The sequence below is a fragment of the Hyaena hyaena genome, unplaced genomic scaffold (genome assembly GCF_003009895.1).
Source record: "Hyaena hyaena isolate Hyena2069 unplaced genomic scaffold, ASM300989v1 scaffold_35, whole genome shotgun sequence".
NCBI classification, from domain to species: domain Eukaryota; kingdom Metazoa; phylum Chordata; class Mammalia; order Carnivora; family Hyaenidae; genus Hyaena; species Hyaena hyaena.
Genome location: NW_024080667.1, coordinates 2,612,069 through 2,633,958, shown reverse-complemented (window position 1 = coordinate 2,633,958; position 21,890 = coordinate 2,612,069). Strand labels below are relative to the sequence as shown.

The 21,890-nt window shown below is 58.9% G+C and overlaps 1 protein-coding gene across 1 annotated transcript in view; it reads right to left on the bottom strand.

The window, feature by feature from the left end:
- CROCC (ciliary rootlet coiled-coil, rootletin) overlaps positions 1–20,548 on the bottom strand; it is a 43,597-nt gene extending 23,049 nt beyond the window's left edge. Inside the window, exons 1-17 of the mRNA XM_039228963.1 lie at positions 20,143–20,548; positions 18,821–18,975; positions 14,370–14,555; positions 14,187–14,270; positions 14,009–14,070; positions 13,750–13,915; positions 12,191–12,297; positions 9,123–9,359; positions 8,185–8,281; positions 7,450–7,533; positions 6,982–7,212; positions 6,076–6,275; positions 4,051–4,233; positions 2,618–2,762; positions 1,864–2,010; positions 1,263–1,493; positions 1–194 (exon numbers count right to left, since the gene is read on the bottom strand). Coding sequence (XP_039084894.1) covers positions 1–194; positions 1,263–1,493; positions 1,864–2,010; positions 2,618–2,762; positions 4,051–4,233; positions 6,076–6,275; positions 6,982–7,212; positions 7,450–7,533; positions 8,185–8,281; positions 9,123–9,359; positions 12,191–12,297; positions 13,750–13,915; positions 14,009–14,070; positions 14,187–14,270; positions 14,370–14,555; positions 18,821–18,975; positions 20,143–20,548 — 2,915 coding nt within the window. The remainder of the gene's footprint in view (positions 195–1,262; positions 1,494–1,863; positions 2,011–2,617; positions 2,763–4,050; positions 4,234–6,075; positions 6,276–6,981; positions 7,213–7,449; positions 7,534–8,184; positions 8,282–9,122; positions 9,360–12,190; positions 12,298–13,749; positions 13,916–14,008; positions 14,071–14,186; positions 14,271–14,369; positions 14,556–18,820; positions 18,976–20,142) is intronic.
- Between the last annotated feature and the right edge of the window lie 1,342 nt (positions 20,549–21,890).

Genomic DNA, 21,890 nt, shown 5'->3' with positions numbered 1-21,890 from the left:
CGCAAGCGTGTGGCCTCCTCCGACAGGGTCCGGCCTTCCCGCTCGGCCACGGCCAGCTGCACCGCCAGGCCGGCCCGCTCTTTGGCCAGAGCCTCCTTCTCCCGGGCTGCCCGCTCGAGGGCCTCCACCTGCCGCTGCGTCTCCCTCCGCGCCTGCTCCAGCTCCTGCTCCCGCCCGCTCAGCTGCCGGGAGAGCTGCCCTCCCCCCCCCCCGCCGGGCACCATGAGTACCACTCCCCAGATGCCTCGGCTGCTGGGCGTGCAGCACCCCGAGCCCGATCCTGAGCCTGACCCAGCCCCCAGCCTGGCAGGCGGGAGACCTGGCTTCGGGCTTAGGCTCCACTCTTTGTGCTGTGTGTCCTTGGACAAATCACAGCCTTCTCTGGACCTGCAATGGGCACGCACACAAAAGAAGTGTCTGGGGGCACCTGGGTGGCTCAGTGGGTTGAGCGTCTGACTCTTAATGTCGGCTCAGGTCATGATCTCAGTTTGTGAGATCGAGCCCCGCAGTGGACTCTGAGCTCACAGAGAATCCCTGCGTGGGATTCTGTCTCCCTCTCTCTCTGCCCCTCCCCACTCGTTCTTTCCCCCCACCCCTCTCTCAAAACAAATAAATAGGGGCGCCTGGGTGGCTCAGTCAGTTGAGCGTCCTGACTTTGGCTCAGGTCATGATCTCATGTTCGTGGGACAGAGCCCTGCGTCAGGTTCTGCGCTGAGCATGGAGCGTCTTTGAGATTCTCTCCCTCTCCCTCTCTCTCTGCCCCTCCCTTATCTCTTTCTCAAATAAAAAAATAAGTGTCCTCACTTAGTTTGGGGAGTAACAGATTGCTTTCTGTGCCCGAAAATTTCCAGAGGAGCTGAATACACAAAACCCGACTCAGGGTGGAGACCTAGAGCCGTGCGTCCTATGCCCGGAGCCCCATGCCCTAGGGGCCCCTCCCAGGAACCTGGGCCCTCCAGGACAGGCCCTATATCTAGGTCCCTGGATCCCTGAAATCCTAGGGTGCCTCCCAGCTCGGTCCCAAAAAGTCTAAGATTCCAGTTCAAACTTTCTCCACCTGCTATCGTATCACGACCCATATTACAGATGGGTCAACTGAGGCATCGGCCATCTGGGTAGCCGGCTAGCAAAGGGAGGGCTGGGTTTAAACCCAGAATCAGGCTCCTGGGCCCCGGGAGCTACCCCAGGACAGGATGAGGGAGGCCGGGAGCCTGAAACCCCTTCCCTCCTCGCTCCCACCGCCACCCCCCTCCCCCACCCACCTGGGCCAGCTGCTCCTGCAGCCGGCAGCGCTCCTCGTGCAGCGTAGGAAGCTGGTACTCCAGGGTGTCGCGGGCCTGCTCCGCCACCCGCAGGGAGCCCTCCAGGCCCTGCTGCTCCACCTCCTGCTCCCGCCGCAGCTGCTCCAGCCGCTCCTGCTCCCCCCGTGCCAAGCAGGCCTCCTGTTCTGCCTGCCGCTGCCGGTCCACTAGGGCCGCCTTCTCCTCCTCCAGCTGCAGCGGCAGCGGGTGCAAGCGGATGAGCAGGTCAGCTGAGCCCCACCACCAGTGGAACGGGGTCCGGCCCAGGAGCACCGAGGGCCCCTGCACTCCGCCCACCCACCCAGCCATCACAGCCAGCCCAGGGGAGGCTCCCTGGGGGGAAGGGTGTGGGGACCCTGAGTGGGGGCAGCAGAGAGGACGCCCCGTGGAGCTGCTTCTTTCGCAGACCATGAGAGAGAAGACACAGAGTCAGAAGAGAACAACAGTGACCGACCAGGACAGGTACGGGGCCAGAGATGTACAGGGAGATACGCCCGGAGGCAGGGGTGAGGGCAGGTTTCTGAGCGGGCCGACAGGTGGGCCCCGCGGACGCATGGCATACCTGGGCGACGAGGCGGTTCAGACCCAGCTTGTCCTGGGCGAGGCTCTCGTTGAGGGCGCTCAGCTTGGACAAGGAGTCCCGCAGAGAGGCGTCCTCCACCCTCAGCTTGGTCATCGAGAGCTCCAGCTCCACGCGGCCAGCCTCGGCCTGCAGGGGTGGGGCGGGGGAGCCAGAGACGACACAGTCACAGTCGGATGGGAGAGAGAGGAGAGGGCGGGGGATGGAGGCAGGAGGGTGCGGAGAAACAAGAAGCAGAGGGACGGGACCCTCAGAGAGGGGGTGGGGGGAGGGAAGACACAACGTGACACAGAAAACAATCGCTACAGGCCTGCTGCCTATGAAGCTACTCAAAAGAAGTCGCACCCGGCAGAGCTCTTGGAAGGAGGCGAACCCCAGCTCACGGCGGGCAGGGCTGGGCTCAGAGGACCCTGCAGAGCGGGTACTAAGGGGACACTGCTCAGGACCCAGACTACAGGGGTGGGGCAGGCACCCGCCAAGGACTGTGTCCCCAGCGCTCGTGGACCGCGGGACCTGTGTCCCCAGGTGGGACGGGATGACCTGAACACCACGCACCGCTCCAGACGCCTCTGGAAAAGCAGCCACTAAGAGAGGTCAGTTGGCTTATGACTGGGGCCCGAGGGCAGCCTGCGGTCCGGGTGGACGGGACCGGCCTGTGCACAGGGGCAGAGGCCAGCCGGAAACCGGGGCCAGCGTGTGGCCGGAGTGAGAAGGCCCAGGGGCCTCAGGGACCCACCTTGGTCAGCGCCTCGGCCACCTCGGCCTTCTCCGCCTGCAGCACGTCCCGCTGCAGCGTGGCACAGCTCAGCGCCTCCCGCACCTCCAGCAGCTCCTTCGCCAGCCCCGAGCGCTTGCCTTCCAGCTGCTCCAGCTGTCGGTGGCTGTGGGACACCGGGTGGGCGGGGGCCCCGCGTCACTTCCCTGCTCATTGTCTCTCGCTGGCACAGGCCAGGGGCCAGGCCTGAGACGGGAGGCCTGGAGGCCAGAGCCTCACTCATAAGGACAGCCAAGCCCACCACTTTTGGCTCTGGGCCTCAGTTTGCACATCTGCAAAATGGGGTAACAGCTGCCTCATGAAGCTGTTATAAGGATACGCGACCTACTGAACATGAAGTGCTCAAGATAGTGCCTGACGTATCTCCCCAGCAGCCTGCAGAAGCAAGGACACTGTCCGCTACCTCAAAGCAGCGTAATCGCCACTGTTACATATGCCTCCGAGGAGTAAATAGTGCAGCGGTCAAGAGGTTAAGTCTGAAGGCAGAATGCTTGGGTTCAAATCTTCGCTCTTCTAGTAACTAGCTGTGTGACCTTGATCAAATTACACGGCCCTTCTATGCCTCAGTTTCACCACCCACAAAACGGAATGGGAGCTCCTACAGCACAGGGTTGCCATGAAGGCTGAACACGAGAACCTCAGTGAAGGGGCGCCCGGGTGTGGCTCAGTCAGGTGAGGGGCCGACTTGGATTCAGGTCATGACTCATAGTTCCAGAGTTCGAGCCCTGCATTGGGTCCTGTGCTAACAGTGCAGAGCCTGCTTGGGATCCTCTCTCTCTCTCTCTCTCTCTCTCTTTCCCCTGCTCTTCCTCTTTCTCTGAAAAAGAAATAAACATTAAAAAAGAGAGAGAGAGAAAGAGAGAGGGGCGCCTGGGTGGCTCAGTTGGTTAAGCATCGGACATCGGCTCAGGGCATGAGCTCACAGTTTGTGGGTTCGAGCCCTGTGTCGGGCTCAGTGCTGACGGCTCAGAGCCTGGAGTCTGCTTTGGATTCTGTGTCTCCTTTGCTCTCTGCTCCTCCCCCACTCACACTCTGTCTCACTGTCTCTCAAAAATAAATAAATGTAGGGGCGCCTGGGTGGTTCAGTCAGTTGGGCGTCCGACTTCAGCTCAGGTCATGATCTCACAGTTTGTGGGTTCGAGCCCCGCGTCAGGCTCTGTGCTGACAGCTCAGAGCCTGGAGCCTGCTTCGGATTCTGTGTCTCCCTCTCTCTCTGACCCTCCCCTGCTCACGCTGTCTCTCTCTCTCTCTCCTAGAAATTAAAAAAAACAAAAAGCAAAACAGAAAAAAAGACAGCAGGACGTCTGGGACACCGCAGGGCCTCCCTGGCGCCCAGGGGGACCATCGGGACCCCCAAGGTCCCTTTCAGGCAGGGGAGGCCAGAAGCCACTCACGTGCGCTCCAGCTCCCTGCGGGTCCGCTCGCCGTCCCGCGCCGAGTCCTCCCGCTCCTCCTCCAGCCGCTCCCGCTGGCGCCGCAGATCCTCCTGAGCCGCCTGCAGCTTCTCTCGCTCCTGCAGCAGCTCCTCGGCCTGCTGCTGGGCCGCCTGCAGGCTGCAGGCCAGGCTGTCCTTCTCCCTGCGGGACGGGAGGATGGGGAGCTGAAGCGGGTGCCGGTGCTGCTGTCCTCTGACCTCTAAGGCACCTGCCTCCAGGAAGCCTTCCCTGACCCCGTCCAAGCACCACTCACTTCATCCGCGCCTCCCTGGAGCTGACTCTTCCCGGCACAGGACACCCGGCTCTACTTCTCCCCCAGCCCACCCAGGGGAACGGATGGAGGCCCCGGCATGATCTCCAACCACCCCCACCAGGTTGAAAAGGCCATGCTGGGCTCTCGGGACGCACGGGCTAGTCCGTATGACCAGGAAAGGCCCCTCAGTTCTGGAAGGCCCCACAGAGCTGGGTGTGCCCAGCTGCACAGGCCGCTGGACATAGTAGTCAGTGGGGGGTGGAGGGGGACAGCAACTGGGGACTCCGGATGTGTAGAGTGATGCCTCTTGCCCCGATACCAGCAGTCACAGCAACGGAGCGGGGGATGTGTGTCTGTAACCCCTCCTTCCAAGCCCTCCGGGGGTTCTTAGCTCGGGGATCAGCTTAGGGCTGAGCACTGACACAGCCCCCACTGCCCCGCCTCTTCACTCGAAGTGGCAACCGGTACGCATACCAGACACTAAGGCCGCAGTGGGCGGGAAAACCATATAGCATGACATGAAGTAAAAACAGCAGACTGCGAAATGAGGAGTTTGCCGTGAACACAGCTATGTAAACGCTCTCCTTCCAAGGCATGGGGAGCATGGGGTTTGCTATCAGATGGACCTGAATTCCAATGCCTACCCCAGCCACACGGCTGTGTCAGCTTGCACAAGTCTCTCAACCTCGGGATAGTCACAGCTCTGATCCGCAGGTGACTCATTTAAGCAATCTGCCTAAAGCGCTTGGCAATGAGCCTTGCACGTGGCAGGTGTACTAGAAGCCTTTTCTACCTCACTGCCAACACAAACACAACAGTGAGCAGATCCAGTGCTTCCTAACAGTGCTCCCTAACAGGGGTTAGGACAGGCAGGTGAGGCTGCCTTTTTATTTCCCCTTCTTTTTTCTTTTTTTATTAATTTTTTTAATGTTTATTTTTGAGAGAGAGACAGACAGACAGAACGTGAGCTGGGAAGGGGCAGAGAGAGAGGGACACACTGAATCCCAAGCAGGCCCCAGGCTCTGAGCCGTCAGCACATAGCCCGACATGGGGCTTGAACTCTCATACCGTGAGATCATGCCCTGGTGAGATCATGCCTTGAGCCAAAGTCGGATGCTTAACTGACTGAGCCACCCAGGCGCCCCTCCCCTTCCTTTTTCAAACTTTCAGTTTTGCAGTTACATTTCTGAAGAGCAACAGCAAACAACAACAACAAAAATAAGAGTGGATCGTTTCTTGTCTCAAAGATCTCCAATGACAGCGTCGAAATGACACTGTCATCAGAACTCTCTGAGATGACAGAAACATCCTACTGCCTTTTGTGGCTACTGAGCTTTTAAAATGTGTCAAGGACAACTGAGGGACTGAACTTTTATTTTTTAAAATGTTTGATTAATTTAATTTTTTAAAATAGTTTATTTTTGAGAGAGAGAAAGAGATAAGAGAGGGAGCAGGGGAGAGGCGGAGAGAGAGACAGAGAATCTCAAGCAGGTTCTGTGCTGTCAGCGCAGTCTGACACAGGTCTCGAACTCATGACCTGTGAGATCATGACCTGAGCAGAAATCAGGGGCGGACACTTAATGGACTGAGCCGCCCAGGCGCCCCTAATTCATTTGAATTTTAACAGACACACAAGGCCAGTTCTGAATGACCATGTCAGCGCAATCCCGGCGCTTACAGGCTCGGGGGGGCATTCGATCCAGGCCCCCGCCTCTGACCCTCTCAGGCACCTGTTCAGAAGGTCGATGGCGCCCCGCAGCCGCTGGGCCTCGCGCTGGGCATCCTCATGAGCCTGGGTGGCCCCGCTGGTCTTGTCCCGAAGACGCTGCAGCTGTTCCTCTAGGCTGCGGCGCTCCCCCTCGCTGTCACTAAGCTGCTTCCGCAGGGTGCCCAGGAGGTCCTGGCTGGCCTCATAGCGCCCACGCATGTCCTGTGGCGTGCGACCCCCTGAGTCTGGGAAGCTCCCGGAGCGTCCCCTACTCTCTGCTCATTCCAGGAACGCACGCGGCCTCCTCTGTGGCCTAAGCCTGAGGCAGGAGAGTGGGGCTAAGCCCTGCAGACCGGGTTTCCACTCCCGTCCACTGCGCCCCCACCCGCCTTCTGAGCGCCCTGCCAGGGCTGCGACCTCCATTTCCTCGGACACACTGACCTAAGCCCCCGCCAAACCACCGAGCACACTCGCGCCTCTTCCGGATTCTGACGACCCCAGGGCTCCCAGGCTCCTCCCCTCTGCATCCCGGTTCTGACTCTCCCCCAGACCCCTCCTTGCCCCTAGCTCCCCCAGCTCCTCTCATCCTAGGCTGATTCCTCCCCGCAGGCCTTTTCCCAGGGTCCTGGCTCCGTCTGTCCCGGAACCTCTTCTTTCTACACCAGGACTCTAGCCCCGTCCCAGGCTCCGCCCCCAGCTGCCCAAGCTCCTCCCACTCCGGGCTCAGCTCGGCCCCAGAGCTCTCCGCCACCTCCATGGGACCCGATTCAGTAGCTCTAACTCTGGGTTTTGGCGCCACCCAAAATGCTCAGGCCCAGGCTCCGCCCCCTCCCTGGCCCCACCCCCACAGCACTGGCCCCGCCCCTGATGGCCCAAGCCCTTCCCCCAGGGACTCCGGCTCCGCCCAGGGCGCTGGTGCCCCTCCTACCTGGACCTGAAGCTGGCGCTTGTGCAGGGCCGAGTGGATGAGGGCGAGCGTGGAGTCGGAGCAGGCCGGGGATGGGCCTCGGCGCGGGGATCGGCCGCGGCCCGGCGAGGAGCGCCGCGGCGGGGAGGGGGTCCGGGGGCCCGAGAGCCCCCGCAGGCTGCCGTCCGACGCGTCCCCCGTGCGCTCCGAGCCGCTGAGCTGGACACCGCTCTCCATGTCCGACAGGACGGCCTGAGGTGGGGTGGCCAGGCCAGTGAGAAGGGGGCCGCGGGCCAGTTGGGCCAAGAAGCCCCAGGCGAGGCAGTGGGGTGGCAGGGGCCGCGCGTCCAACAGCTAGCAGGGCGTCCAACAGCAGCATGGGTCCCCCGGGCCCCCAACCGCTTGCAATTCAGCTCAAGGCCACCAGGGGGCGTGGCGGCCCCTCCCTGCCCGGCCCCTCCCTGCCCAGGGCTCCCTCCCACCTCCCACCTGTGCCAGGTCTCTCAGGGTCTGCTGCAGCCCCTCTCCGTCCTCTGCCTCCAGGGCCGCCTGCTCCTGGAGCCGCAGGGATTCCTGGGGGTGGTGAGGAGGAGACAAAGAAGGGATGGTCAGGGTCTCTGCCCTAGTCTGAAACCCCACCTTCATCTCCCTCCCTACCCACCCCCCCACCCATCAGGTGGCCTCTGAGGCCCTGCCCAGAGGCCAGCCTCTTGGTAAACCCCATGGCATTCCCAGTGTCCTCACTGAACCGACCAGGCCCAGAGAAGTGCAGTGTCACTGTATAGGTCACACAGCCTACTGGAGGAGAGCCTGACATAGAACCTAGGCCAGGCCCCACACAGAAGGATGACCAACCCAGGCAGTACCCTGGAGGGGGTGTCCCTCTGGTGGGGAGGCAGCTCGGTTCCTAGGGAAGGACCCCGTGCTAGCGGCACAGGCTTCTTTTCAAGCCCCAGCTTATTGGCTCTGAGATTCTAGACAGTTTCCTCATCTGTGTAATGGGTTCATACCATAGAGAATGAAAGAATGAAATGGGATAAAGGAGGTGAATGTACTTACCACTCAGCCTGGCACACAGTAGGTGCTCACACCCATCCTGGCACATACTAGGTGCTCAATTAACAAGGGGTGAAACCGAATCTGAATGGGATGCTAGGGGCGGCCCTAGTAAACACGGCCCTCCCGATCCCGCCCTGCCTCATCTCGGGGGCACCTGCAGCTCACCAGGGCCTCAAGCTTCTCGGTAAGGGCCTTGTTGACTCGATCCTTCTCCAGATTCTGGTTCTGAAGGCGCTCCACTGTCAGGGCCAGCTCTGTCACTCTGGAAGAAGGGCAGTGACAGAGTTGAAGGCGAGACCCACCCGGCCTGTCCTCCAAACCCACCAGCAATGTGTCCTTCATGCTTTCCCAAACCTTGGTGCAGGGGTGGGGGTGGGGACCCTAGGATTAAGTGACTTGAGCAAGTCACTTCTCTCTGGACTTCAGACTGCTCATCTGTATAAGGAGAATGAGGGCACCTGGGGGGCTCGGTCTTTAAGCATCTGACTTTGGCTCAGGTCATGATCTCGGGTTCATGAGTTCGAGTCCCACACCGGGTAAGCTTGAACCCCACTTCAGGTGAGCTCCACTTCTCTCTCAAAAATAAACAAATAAATAAATAAATAAAAGAAGAGGAGCGCCTGGGTGGCTCGAGTCCGACTTCGGCTCAGGTCATGATCTCACAGTCCGTGAGTTCGAGCCCTGCATCCGGTTCTGTGCCGACAGCTCGGAGCCTGGAGCCTGCTTCAGATTCCGTCTCCCTCTCTCTCTGCTCCTTCCCCTCTCTTTCTCTCTCTCTCTCAAAAATGAATAAATGTTAAAAAAAAATTTTTAAATAAATAAAAGGAGAGTGAGGTTGCCACTCACTCTACCTCTGGGACTCACCCAGGGCGCAGGAGCTGGGAGCGTAAGTTCTAGCCTCAGGGATTAAATTGTTCATAATGTGCCCTGGACAAGAGCCCCCTGAACCTCAGTCTCCCCCTCTGCCAAACGGGGTGCCTGGGAAGACCGGCTGAGCTCACACAGGGGAAGGACCCATCCCCGGTGAACAGACACGCGCACTTCCCCGCGGCCCCAGACGCACAGTCCGCAGGGAAGCCTGCCCCACGTGGTGCCTGCCTCACCTGGCACTGAGGTGGGCTTTGTCCAGGTTGCTCTGCACCTGCAGCTGGGCCAGGTCCTTCTCCTGGAGCACCTTGTCCCGCAGCTGCTCCTCCAGCTGCACCTGCAGCAGCGCCTGCTTCTCCAGGGCCGCCTCTGCCCGGCTCTCAGCCAGCCGCAGGCCCGCGCTCAGCCCCACGTCCGCCTCCTGGATGGCCCTTGAGGTCCGGGCCAGCTCCCCTCCCAGCTGCAGCAGGTCCCTGGTGGGGAGAGCAATGGAGGGGGATGGGATTGGGGAAGCGGGGGAGGCTCCCAAGTATAAAGCAAATTAAAACTATCCCAGGATGCTAATAGTGGGATGCCACTATCGGATGGCAAAAAAAAAAAAAAAAAAAAAGTCACATAACACACAGTGTAGGTGAGACTATGGAGAAACTAACTGGCTGTTCCTACACTGCTGGCGGGAGGGTAAATGGGTGTAACCACAATGCGGGGCAATTAGGAAGTGCTCTGAAAAGTATAAATGGGGGGCGCCTGGGTGGCTCAGTCGGTTGAGCATCCGACTTCGGCTCAAGTCATGATCTCACAGTCGGGCTCTGTGCTGACCGCTAGCTCAGAGCCTGGAGCCTGTCTTTGGATTCTGTGACTCCCTCTCTCTGACTCTCCCCTGCTCACGCTGTCTCTCTCTCTCTCTCTCAAAAATAAATAAAACATTAAAAAAAATTTTTTTTAAATGAGAAGTATAAATGGGTAGGTTCTTTGACCCACTGATGACACCCCTTAGAATGTATCCTGTAGACATGGCCCAGTGCAAGGGAAGTGACCTATGTATAAAGCGATTCACTGCAGTACTGCTCATGTAAGAAATACTATGGGGCACCTGGGTGGCTCAGTCGGTTAAGCGTCCGACTTCGGTTCAGGTCATGATCTCATGGTTCATGGGTTTGAGCCCCGTGTCAGGTTCTATGCTGACAGCTAGCTCAGAGCCTGGAGACTGCTTCAGATTCTGTATCACCCTCTCTCTCTAACCCTCCCCTGCTCACGCTGTCTCTCTCTCTCTCTCTCTCAAAAATAAATAAAACACTAAAAAAAAAAAAGGAAAAGAAATACTGGTGACAATCTAAACGTGCATCAAAAGAGGGCCACTATTGGGTTGCTCAGTCAGTTAAGCATCTGACCAGCTCAGGTCATGATCTCATGGTTTGTGGGTTCGAGATCCACATCGGGCTCTGCACGGACAGTGCTTGGATTCTCTCTCCCTCCCTCTCTCTGTCCACCCCATCCACCACTTGTGCTCTCTCCCTCTCAAAATAAATAACTTAAAAACAGATTGTGGGGCACCTGGGTGGCTCAGTCAGTGAAGCGTCTGACTTTGGCTCAAGTCATAATCTCATAGCTCATGGGTTCGAGCCCCGCGTCGGGCTCTGTGCTGACAGCTCAGAGCCTGGAGCCTGCCTCGGATTCTGTGTCTCCCTCTCTCTCTGCTCCTCCTCCGCTCATACTTTCTCTCTCTCTCTCTCTCTCAAAAATAAATCTAAAAAATATATATTGCTTTGTGTGAAGTAAAAACCTAACTTAAAAATAGAACTACCCTGTTGATTTGAAGGGCACATGCACCCCAATGTTTATAGCAGCACTATCAACAATAGCCAAATATTTTAATATTTTTTAAAATATTTTTTTTAATTTATTTCTAGGAGAGAGAGAGAGAGACAGCGTGAGCAGGGGAGGGTCAGAGAGAGAGGGAATCACAGACCGAAACAGGCTCCAGGCTCTGAGCTGGCAGTCAGCACAGAGCCCGACGCGGGGCTCGAACCCACGAACCGCGAGATCATGACCTAAGCGAAAGTCCGACGCTTAACCGACTAAGCCACCTAGGCGCCCCCCCCAATTTTTTTTTTTTTTAATGAAAAGACTTAAGAGGCAAGTCAGCCAATCACGTTTGGTGGGCATCTAGGATGGGTCCCGATTCAAACAAATTATAAAACACAAAAATATCTGATGACTTTTTAAAAAGATCATCTGAGGCACCTGGGTGGTTCAGTCGGTTAAGCGGACGACTTCTGCTCAGGTCATGATCTCGCAGTTCGTGGGTTCCAGCCCCCGTGGGGCTCTGTGCTGACGGCTCAGATCCTGGAGCTGCTTCAGATTCTGCGTCTCCCTCTCTCTCTGCCCCTCCCCCACACTCTCTTTCTCTCTCTCTCAAAAATGAATAAATATTAAACATTTTTTTCAAAAAAGAAGCTTTAACAAAAGATCATTAAATAAATTATTAAATAAAATGTTAATGCAAAAGGAAGGAATTGCCCTGGCCGCCTCAGCTCTCCCACCGCCTCACTTGCTCAAAGATGAAGCAGGACCGAGCTCCTCTGCTGACAGGGGCCTCTGAGGCTCTCCCAACCTGACCTCTCTTCACCTGTCTTTTTCCAACCCCACTGGCTGCCATTCCTCCTACCTCCGAGCCTTTGCTCACGCTCTTCCTTCTGCTTGGAGTGCCCCTGTCTCTGCTGGTTAAAATCCTACCCAGCTCTTGAGGCCAGTGCAAATTCCACCTCCTCTATAAAGTGTTTCTCTGACCGCCCCACCCCTCCCATCCTTCTGAGCATCTGGGATATTCTCTCTGTTCTAGGGGTTACTCTCCACTCATTTCATCACTAGAGCTTGCGAGGTCCCATAGCAGAAGCTGAATATTCCAGTGGATTAAAAGCAGGAGCTGTAACTCCTGACTAGTCCACTACTTACTGCTGTGTGACCTTGGGAAGGTCACTCTGCCTCTCTGAGCCTCAGTGCCCTCACTGAGGTGAGGATTATCACAGTTCCTACCTCACAGGGACCCTGTCCATATCGGAAGAAATGAAACGGCCAAAGAGCCTAGCTCAGAGTCAACACCTAGTAAATGCTGACCGCCATGATGGTGGTAGGAATTAACTATTACTAGTTGCTTTTGCATCGCCACAGGGCCGAGCACACAGTAGGTGTGTTAGGTTGGATTAAAGTTCAACTGCGCGAGGCTGAATTCAGTGTAAAAAGCGGGGCTGTCTCCTGCGGCTGCAGCTCTCCCCGGGCCGCCCCTCCGCCAGCCGGGCCTCACCTCTCCGTGGACATCTTCACCTCGCTGACCAGCCGACGGACCCCCACCACCTGCCTCCAGAGGAGGAGAAGGCGGCTGTGCTCGTTGCTGATGTAGGTGTTGAAGGACTGCAGGGAAGGCGGGCGGAGTGAGGGCCGGCCCCGCCTCCTCCCGGCCCCGCCCCCACAGCTCCGCCCCCTCCTCCCGGCCCCGCCCCCACAGCTCCGCCCCCTTCGCCAACTCCGACCACCCAGAAGACTAGGTTGTCCGGGAAGTGGGTGCGCACTGGGCTAGGAGTGGAGCTGTCCCCACCCCAACCCCAGCTCGGGCTTGAGAGCCTCCCTCTCGCCCGGGGACCTGGGTTGCAATGCCTCCAAGGGCTGTGGCTGCAACAGGCAGCGCAAAGGGCAGAAGGTGCTTCCCCTAGACCTAGGTTTGCGTCCCAGCAGCCAGATGCACGACCGTGGGCAGGTTACTTAACTTCTCTTTAAAATGAGGATGACATCCAGATGGCCAACAGACACATGAAACGATGCTCAGCATCCCTCCTCATCAGGGAAATACAAATCAAAACCACACTGAGATACCACCTCACGCCAGTCAGAGTGGCTAAAATGAGCAAATCAGAGAACTCTAGATGCTGGCGAGGATGTGGAGAAACGGGCACCCTCCTCCACTGTTGGTGGGAATGTAAACTGGTACAGCCCCTCTGGAAAACAGTGTGGAGGTTCCTCAGGAAACTAACACTAGAACTCCCCTATGACCCAGCAATAGCACTGCTAGGAATTTACCCAAGGGATACAGAAATGCTGAGCCATAGGAGCACATGTACCCCAATGTTCATAGCAGCACTCTCCACAATAGCTAAAACATGGAAAGAGCCTGAGTGTCCATCAACAGATGAATGGATCAAGAAGATGTGGTTTATCTATACCATGGAATACTACATGGCAATGAGAAACAATGAAATCTGGCCACGTGTAGCAACATGGATGGACCTTGAGGGTGTTATGCTGAGCGAAATAAGTCAGGCAGAGAAGGACAAATATCATATGTTTGCACGTATAGGAGGATTAGGAGGAACTTGATGGAGGAACAAGGGGGAGAAGAAGGGCGGAAATGGTGGGGGAAAGGGAGAGAAGCAAACCATGAGAGACTCTTGAATGCTGACAAAAACTGAGGACTGATGGGGGGGGGGGGGGGGGGGGGATGGGCATGGAGGAGGACACTTGTGGGGATGAGCACTGAGTGTTATGAGGAAACTAATTTGACAATAAACTATTTGTAAAAAAAAATGATAATAAAATAAAATAAAATAAAATGAGGATGACAGCACTTACCACACAGTTATTATGCTGAACAGAAGAGAAAATGCATGCCAGGCATGTAGTGTGCGCTAAGCAACGCCAGCTGCTACGATGACACACTATTTACCTCTCCTAAAGGGCTCGTGGGCCAGTCGGTCATCCCTCTCCCTCTCCACGTGACCCCTTAGTCCTCACCACTCTACCGTGGCCCTTCCCCTCCAGCCAGGCTGGGATCCCGAGGCTTCGGTGGCCTCCCGGCACCCCCGTGCCCACCTCCTCTTCACGCCTCCACGCCGCCTCCCGCTGCTCCAGCTCCTTCCGGCTGCGTGTCCAGTCCGTAGTCACCTTGCGCATGTCCTCACTCAGGGCCTGGTTGGCCGAGCTGGCCTGGTCCAGCTGCTCTCGGAGCATGGAGTTCACCTGGACCAGACTGGCACTCCTGGAGGAGATGGGGGGACATGAAAGGGACCGGTGGGCACAGGGCAGGAGAGGCCAGCCCCGCCAGCTAGGCCCCCTCCCTGCCACCCCCCACCTCTGCTGCTCCTCCTCCAGGCGGACGAGGGCGCTCTCCAGGTCATGGCTGTGCTCCGTGTCCTGGGTGGGAGAAGTGGGGCATCAGCCTGGGCAAGTAGAGGGAAGGGCCTGCCTTGCCTCCCCCCCCCGCACTGATCCTCCACCTTCCCCCTCCCCGCCACCACCCCGGCACCCACCCTCAGCCGCTGCCGCTCCAGCTCTGTGGATCTCTCTAGCAGCTGTTGCTCCAGCTCCGAGCACTTCTTCTTGTACTGGAGGGTCTGCGGATGGGTGGGGAGCGGTGGAAGGTTAGCCCCAGGGGCTGGGGGCAGGGCAAAGCGAGCACATGGGGGACAGGGGCAGGAGTGGGTAGCCCTGACCTTGGCCTGCAGCCGCTGCACAAGCTGGGCCTGCCGCTGCTGGCCTTCCTGGTAGGCCTGCAGCTTGCGCCGATAGGAGGCCTGCTCCTCCTGCAACTGCCTCCGCAGCTCCACGCTCTGCCGTACCAGCCCTGTGGGCTCCTGCGTTTCTGGCTCCCCAGACTCCAGCCGCACAGCCTGCTCCAGCTGCAGGGAAGGTGCCTGGGTGAGAGGCGCAGGCCTCTCGGGAAAGCAGGCGCAGAGCTCTGCAGAGGGTGCCAGGCTGGGCCCAGACCCGCAATAGCTTGCAGGCATAGATGTGCAAGCCCAGGATGTGATGCACGAGTGCACGGGGTAATGCAGCTGTGCACGGGCACAGACTGAGCATGCATTGACACGCATACAAGGCATGGATGGACGCATGCAGGTGGGCTCGGGAACAGGTGCAAGCAAAACACAAAGTTGCACCTGGAGGTGAACACTGCATCCTCCACGCACGGAGCACACGGAGCACAGTGAGCCTCTGCTCCAAACACCTAACCCGGCTGCGGTTATTAGCTCCATGCCTATGCACCCCACCCCCAACCGCCCAAAGTGTGCTCAGGAAAACCTAGATTTCTGCTCCCCATTGTATCTTAGACCCAGAAGAGTGGCAGTGGCGCGTTTGTTTAGATCATGCATTAGTCGCATGAGCAAATGTGAATGCATTCAAACAGAAGCAAAAATATACACATGCGTATCTGAGCTTAGAGGCATGCACACGCATAGGGCACACGGGCGGTCTTAAACACCCCCAGGGTGGTACAAATGAAGTTCCCCACCCCAACTCCTACTCACACACACAGTGCTCTGTAAAAGACACAAAGTCTCTAACATAAGGCCGGCTTATTAATACCCTCTCCTCCCAGCCCTAGGTTGCCTCCCCACCCCCGCCCACCTTACAGGAAGCTGCTGTCAGCACCCACTCGGGCAGAGCCTCCTAACCCCTTAGGCACCTGCTGGCCCCCTGGGGGGGGCGGGGAGGAGGGGAAGGTCCATGGGCCTCCTCAAGCTGTGGGGGAAGGGAGAGGGAACAGGCTGCCGAGGGTGAGCTGGACTGACAGAAGAGTGACACTGCTCAGGGAGAAGGAAGGCGAAGACAGAGGAGCCCAGCTGACCCCAACCCCAGCCCGCGCTCACCATCCACCTCCCCACTGCCCGGCCTGCTAGCCCAGGCATGCCCTCCCACTTGAGGCCCCAGGGAAGCCAACGGCAAGGGCCTCTGCTCTTCCTCTGGCTAAATAACCCTGGCTAATAGCCAGACCCGGCTAGCCCTCCGCGCCTACGTTCACCCAGTATGCCCAGGAGCCACTGAATGAGCCACCGCCAGCGCCACCCACTCCAGCCCACGTGCTGAGGTCAGTGCTGGGGCAGGGTGACAGTGCCCCCTGGGGTGCCACCCATAAAGAGGGGCTGGTGGGGACTGCTTGGGGGTTTCTGCCAGGAAGGAGGGCTGCAGGCCGTGACCAGTGTGACCAGTGTCTGCATGGAGCCTACTTAGGGCAGGTGACGAGCAGGGCACCTACATCTGGGCGTAGTGATGGCAGCACTGAGATACTCTGGGTATCTGGCTGCGGCTCAGTGTGTTCTGTCATGTGTCTCCACGTGGGACCCTGTGTGCCTCTGTGTCTAGGCCTTCATGGGGGCCTATGAGGCGGCCTCTGTGGTCCCAGGTCTATGTCGTGGTGCAAGCATGGGGTGCCCACATGTTCATACGTGTTTATGTCTGCACGCAGGCCTGTAAGTGGGTGGGGCTGGGGCCTGTGGGGCAGCAACTCTACGCAGTGTGCAGGCACACACACCTCTGTGTGGCTATGTGTGTCCGTGGGGTGTGAGACCGCGTACCATGTTGTCCGCAGGATGGTGTATCTCACTCGTGTGGCTGTGCTTCTGGGCGCTACCGGCTGTGAATGGGGGGGCGGGGATTGTGTGGTGTCTGGCCATGGGTGTGGCTTATGCTGTGTCCAGTCCACGAATCTGAGCATGTCACTACAGGTGGACTTGCGTCTCCTTCCGTGTGACGTGTCTTGTGTGGGGTCCGATCATGGCCTGTGCTGTGTGTTTTGCACACAGGTGCTTTTTGCTGCTGTGATGTGGAGGGGTTCAGGCAGCCGTTGGGTGCTCTGCCCACTCCCCCTCCCCCTGCCCCTGCTCACAGACAGGCCAGGGCCACTCCCACCACACCTTACCCCTTTCCAGAAACTTTACCCCCCACAAAACATCCTTTCAGTTTTACTTGTAATTCAAAAGGGAAAGAGGCGGTCACCAAGCTGAGAATGAAAGGAGTTTACCGTCTCCCTTGGCAACCCCTGCCCTGCTACCCGCCATTCATTCACTCTGTCCAGGTTGCCATGGACACGGAGTCCAGGGGGTCTGTCCTGTGGAGCCCAGGGGATGGGGCCATGGCTTCCTTCCCGTTCCCAGCTGCCTCACCCAACACCTGCTCCACAGGGACCAGAGATCCTCCTTGTGACCTGGGAAGTGGCCCCGGGAGCCTCTGCCTCAGTTTCCCTACATGAATCAACAGGACACAGATCTTGACCTTGCTTGCCTCCACTTCTTTTTCCCAGGGATTCTGTGGGGTTTACACGAGTCAGAACAACCTCATTGACCGGCTTCCATACGAGCCCACAGGTAACAGTTATGGCCACAGGGTCAGGGCCGCGTCCCACGCCCGGGACACAGGACCGCAGAGCCCTGGACGGGGGTCTTCACCCAGCTCTACGACTGACCTTGGCCTGGTGTGCCCCTGCTCTGGGCCTCTTTCCCGGTCTGTAATAAGGTGATCTCCAGGCTCGGATGGGCTGTGCGCCCACTCCCCAGGGCAGGCTTTGCGGTCATTGGGTCATTCACCTCCAAGCCCTGCCTGGCAGGGGCCCCACTCACCCCATCTCAGACACACAAAAGCGAAACACCAGGCTCCCCCTACAGGCTATTCAGGGAATAGCCACATGAGGGAATCTTCTAGGTGATTACAACCCCCACGGCCCCAGCCTCAGCAGCGTGGCTTAGCAGAAAAGAAGGCTGCCGCCTCCCCCCTCTCCTTTTCTGCCTCTGCCCGCTCGGGGGGCCATGCTGGCTTCACTGGGAGTCAGAAGCTGGCATTTAAGAGACAGCCCCCGGGGCCTGGCATTGTGCCAGTGGCCAAAAGACAAGAATGCTACACTGGAAGAAGGCTGGCTCAAGGCCCCGCCACCACCAATAATGTGAGACCCGGGCCAGCTCACCTCCCTCAAACCCTGGGAGAAGGAACTAGGCGCTGTCCCCGGCGACATGGCCACAACGAGCCCCCCACCCTGTTCCTCTGCATGTCTCAACATGTCTCAACATGTCGGGGGCTGGTCCAAGCGAGCAGATACCAGGACACTGGAGCACCTCACAGCCACAGGCATGAATGTGTATCCCTCTCCCCAGCAGGAGTACATGCGGGGACAAGCCCAGCCGGGGGGTCCTCAGAGAAGCTGGCTCTGCCTCCCACACGGGGGGCGGGGAATGGAGGGGGGCTCTGGGCCAGCCTCAGTCTCTGGGCTGGGGCCGGGGATACAAGACCTAGCCCTCACTGGCTGTGTGACCCCGAGCACGGTGCCCTCTCTCGCTCGGTGCCTGTTACCTCTTCCGTTACACGAGCATCATCGTGGCCCCACCTTGGTGCATCAAACGTAAAGCACCCAGGAAGTGGCGGGCACATAGTAAGCACTCAGTAAACGGTTGCTACTCTTAGGACTGTTCTTACCACCCCCACATCTCCCATATAGACCCTCCCTTGTGCAACTCTCTCACCAACTTGCAGCCACCAACTCCCCTGTGTCACCTCTCACAAGCTTGGGGGCCCAAAGGTGACAATGTGTCAAAAACAATGTGCGCTTCTGGCCCGCAGCAACTTCCTGCCCCAGGCCCTGGGGGCCCCACAAGCCCGCAGCACATGTCCCGGGAATGCAAATCCTGCCTGGACTTGGACGCAGGCCTGGCTTTTCCTTCCTTCCTGGGCTGGTCCTCAGTCCCATGGCGGGTGGCAGCAGGTCTGTGGTGGCCCCAGAAGGCCCGCGGGCTGCTGCCTGGGCCCGCTCCACCTGCCTGCCTCAGTGTTCGGCTGCCGCCGGGTGGACCCCAAGACCCACGTACGTGGGAGCACGGAGAGAGGTCCAGACACTTGGGGGGTGTGGCAGGGGTCTCTAGGGGTCTTCCTCTCTGTGCTGCCACCCCCAGCATCACCCTTGGTGACAGGTACTTTATTCCATCCTCTCGTTGACCCCTCCCAAGCCCACATCACACTAGCATCCTCGAGACAGAAAGCAGACTCGGAGCGCAAGCGACTTGCTCGAGGTCACTCACGTGGGCAGGGCCAGTCTCTACCCAGGCCCACCTTTGGCCCGGGGCCTGGCTGTCTCCCCGCCCTCACGTCAGGGGAGCACCGGCCCCCAGGCAGCACCCACCCTCTCGCTGACCGCGTTGTACTTGATGGCCAGCTCGTCACGCTCGGCGCGGCTCTGGGCCAGCAGGTCCTCCACGCGGGACAGCTCCTGCTGCAGCAGCTGGTTCTCCTCCTGCAGGGACAGCACCGACGCCATCTCTGCGGCCGGCAGCGGGGCTGGAGGGGGACAGCAGGCACATGGTCGGCCTCCTTCCTCCCCGGTCCAGGGGGACACCCTCCCACTACAGGTGCTCCAGGAACATCCCCGGAGGCAGGAAGTGGGACTGGGCCCTTAGCCCCGGAGCACACGGAGCTGAAGAACAGGAACGGGGGCAAAGAGACGGGCCTAGGGCTGGACTCAACCCCCGCTGGAGGGTGGCCCCGGCCGGCTCATAACAGGCAGGAGGGAGGCTCAGTCCAGGAGTTCTAGCTCCTTCCTTCTCCAAGTACTACTCTTCTCTGGGCCTCAGTCTTTGCTGAACTGTAAACGGAGTGGAACAGTAACTAGGAGACCAGGAAGACCTCACTTAGGGGAAGGGCTTCATGTAACTCCTGAAGCCAAGGCTTAAGATCATATAGGTCATGTTCGGAGGTAGAGGAAGAGGGGGAAAAGGGAGAAGTAGAAGTGTCCCCCGCCCTGTGGGCTCCCCCTTCCATCTCAGGAGAATTGGACACACACCACAGGTCTCAAGGCTCTTCCAGCCGGAGGTGAGGGTTCTCTAAGTCTCTCCCTGCCTGGGGCCCCCAGGGGCCCCAACATCCCTGGTCCTCCCAAGGAGGCCGAGGCTGGACAAGGACTGTCGCAGAGCCCTAGAATCGCCACCAAGGAGAGCTGCCAACACGCCACCTGTAACTGACTGTGCCCTTCCCGGACTCCAAACCACACAGGAGGTGGTGGATGGCGCCCAGCAGGAGGAACAGGGGCCCGTCAGCCTCTCTGCCCCGGTGGGAAATGGACAGGACCCTCCCTGGGACTTCTGCAAAGCCCTGAGCTGAACTGAGCTGCCCTCCCCCTGTAATCTCAGGTTCAACCAAGCTCACACCTTCCCTGGGAGAGGACGTGGTGTTTGGGCCTAAGTCTCTGCTGTGGGCTGCGGGTGGGGGTGCTCATCCCCACTGTATAGCAGCATCACACGGAGAACAAGTCTGGGCAAACTATACCTCTGGGCCTCCATTTCCTCATCTGTAAAATGGGTCCCTCCATCACAGGGTTGTGCCAGCCTCACAGTGAGTATTCGAGAAATGGAACCCACAGTCATTATTGTCATTACGGCCGTGGAAGAGGGGGGTGTAAGAAGGGGCGAGATGCGGGCAGTGTCTGTGGGGGCGAATGAAGAGGGGCACCTTGGCTCTCAGGCTGGGAGAGGTTGCTGGTGATGATCTCCCTGATGCGGGCGGGCAGGCGGGTGAGCTGAGAGTCCTGGGCTAGGTCCTGTGCACTCAGGCCCTTCTCCCGGCCTGCCCTCAGGACGCTGCTCTCCAGTGTCTGTAGGGGAGAAGAGAGACGGTCGGAAGGGGACCAGGCACCCTGGTCTCCCTGGCCTGGATGGGACAGGAACAAAGTCCTGCCACCCAAGATGTGGGTGCCCATGAAACCCTCAGGAAATCCCCACACGGAAGGAAGCCTGGGAGCTACAGCGGAGAAAAGCCCAGGGCGAGGGCCCGCTTGAGTGCCTCCTGCCCCGGGAAGGAGGCCCCGTGGAGGCACGGAGAAGCGAACCAAACCGCATGGCCCACTCACAAGACCCATCGGGACAGCACAGCATTGGGGACCCCAGTCCGGCTCCAACCCTACAGTGGATGAAGATAGCACTGTGCTAGCAGACGTCACCTCAACCCTTAAATCTGGGCGCAGGGACCCCCTTTTCCACAGGGCGCTGGGATAAGGGAGCCATGGCAGTTTTGTTCCAAGCCCCTCCCTACCCCCAGTCTGGCTGGACGCTGCCAGCTGGGGCCCCTGTGCACCCCACCCCCACCCCTCCTGCCCCGTGACCCCAAGATGCACCTACAACTGCATTCCTGCTAGACCCATGCTCCCCTGACCTGGGCACGGGGGCTCAGTCCTCAGCACCCACCTGGATAACCGTCTCCAGGGCCAGCTGGGCCTCCACGGACTCCTCCAGCCCCAAGCTCATGGAGGGGGAAGCTGTGGGTACCCCCTTCCAGGCCCTTCTCCGGGGCCCCAGAGCCTAGCTCAGCTCTCCCATCCCACAGCCAGACCGCTGTGCTGAGCACAGGGCAGATTAGGCTTAAATCCGGCGGTGCCCCTGTGACCACCGAGGTGGGAGGGGTGAGGGAGGGGGAGGGGCTGGGAGAGGAGGGGAGGGAAGAGGAGGGGTGAAGAGGGGGGAGGGGCAGAAAGGGGGGGAGGTGGGGAAGAAAGGGAAAGGCTGCAGAGAGGGAGGAGGAGGGACTTGGAGATGAGGGGACCCCCCCCACACACACACACATAGTCCACCTTCCCCAGCTGCTGGGTCCTAGAGCCCTCCAGGCCTAGGGGGTGGGGTCAGCAACAGGAGGCGGGAAAGGCTAGTCCCGGAGGCCTCCTTTGCTGACCCAGATGGGGGTCACGTGACTTGCTAAGGTGCTGGGATGATGTTTTCCCAACATCAAGTTCAGGGCAAAGATCGCAGGCTGTGGAATTGCCCACCCCAAGCGATCTGAATCCCCTCACCCTTCGCCCCCGCTTCCCCCCCACACACACACACACACATACACAGGCTGTGTGCCTCTGGGAAAGCAACTTTGCCTCTCTGAGCCTCACTGTCTTCTTGTAAGACGCAGTCAATATTGGCACCCAATGCATGGAGTGGTCTGGAAATTTAAACAAAAAACTGCGGAGTGCACAAACAGCGTGTGACTCAGCGCCAGGCCCATAGTGAGTATTTGATACATATTGATTTCATTCATTTGCAAATCCAAAATGTACCATCCCTGCACCCCACGGCCAGAGGCCCACCCACCACCTCCCGCACCTGTTCCTGCCCTGTGGCAAGGAAGCTGCCGGCTGCAGGTAGGCCCGAAACTCCGGACTGAGCGGCAGGTCTGAGGTCACATGGGAGTCCCAGCTCTGACCCTTGTTGCCAGTATGA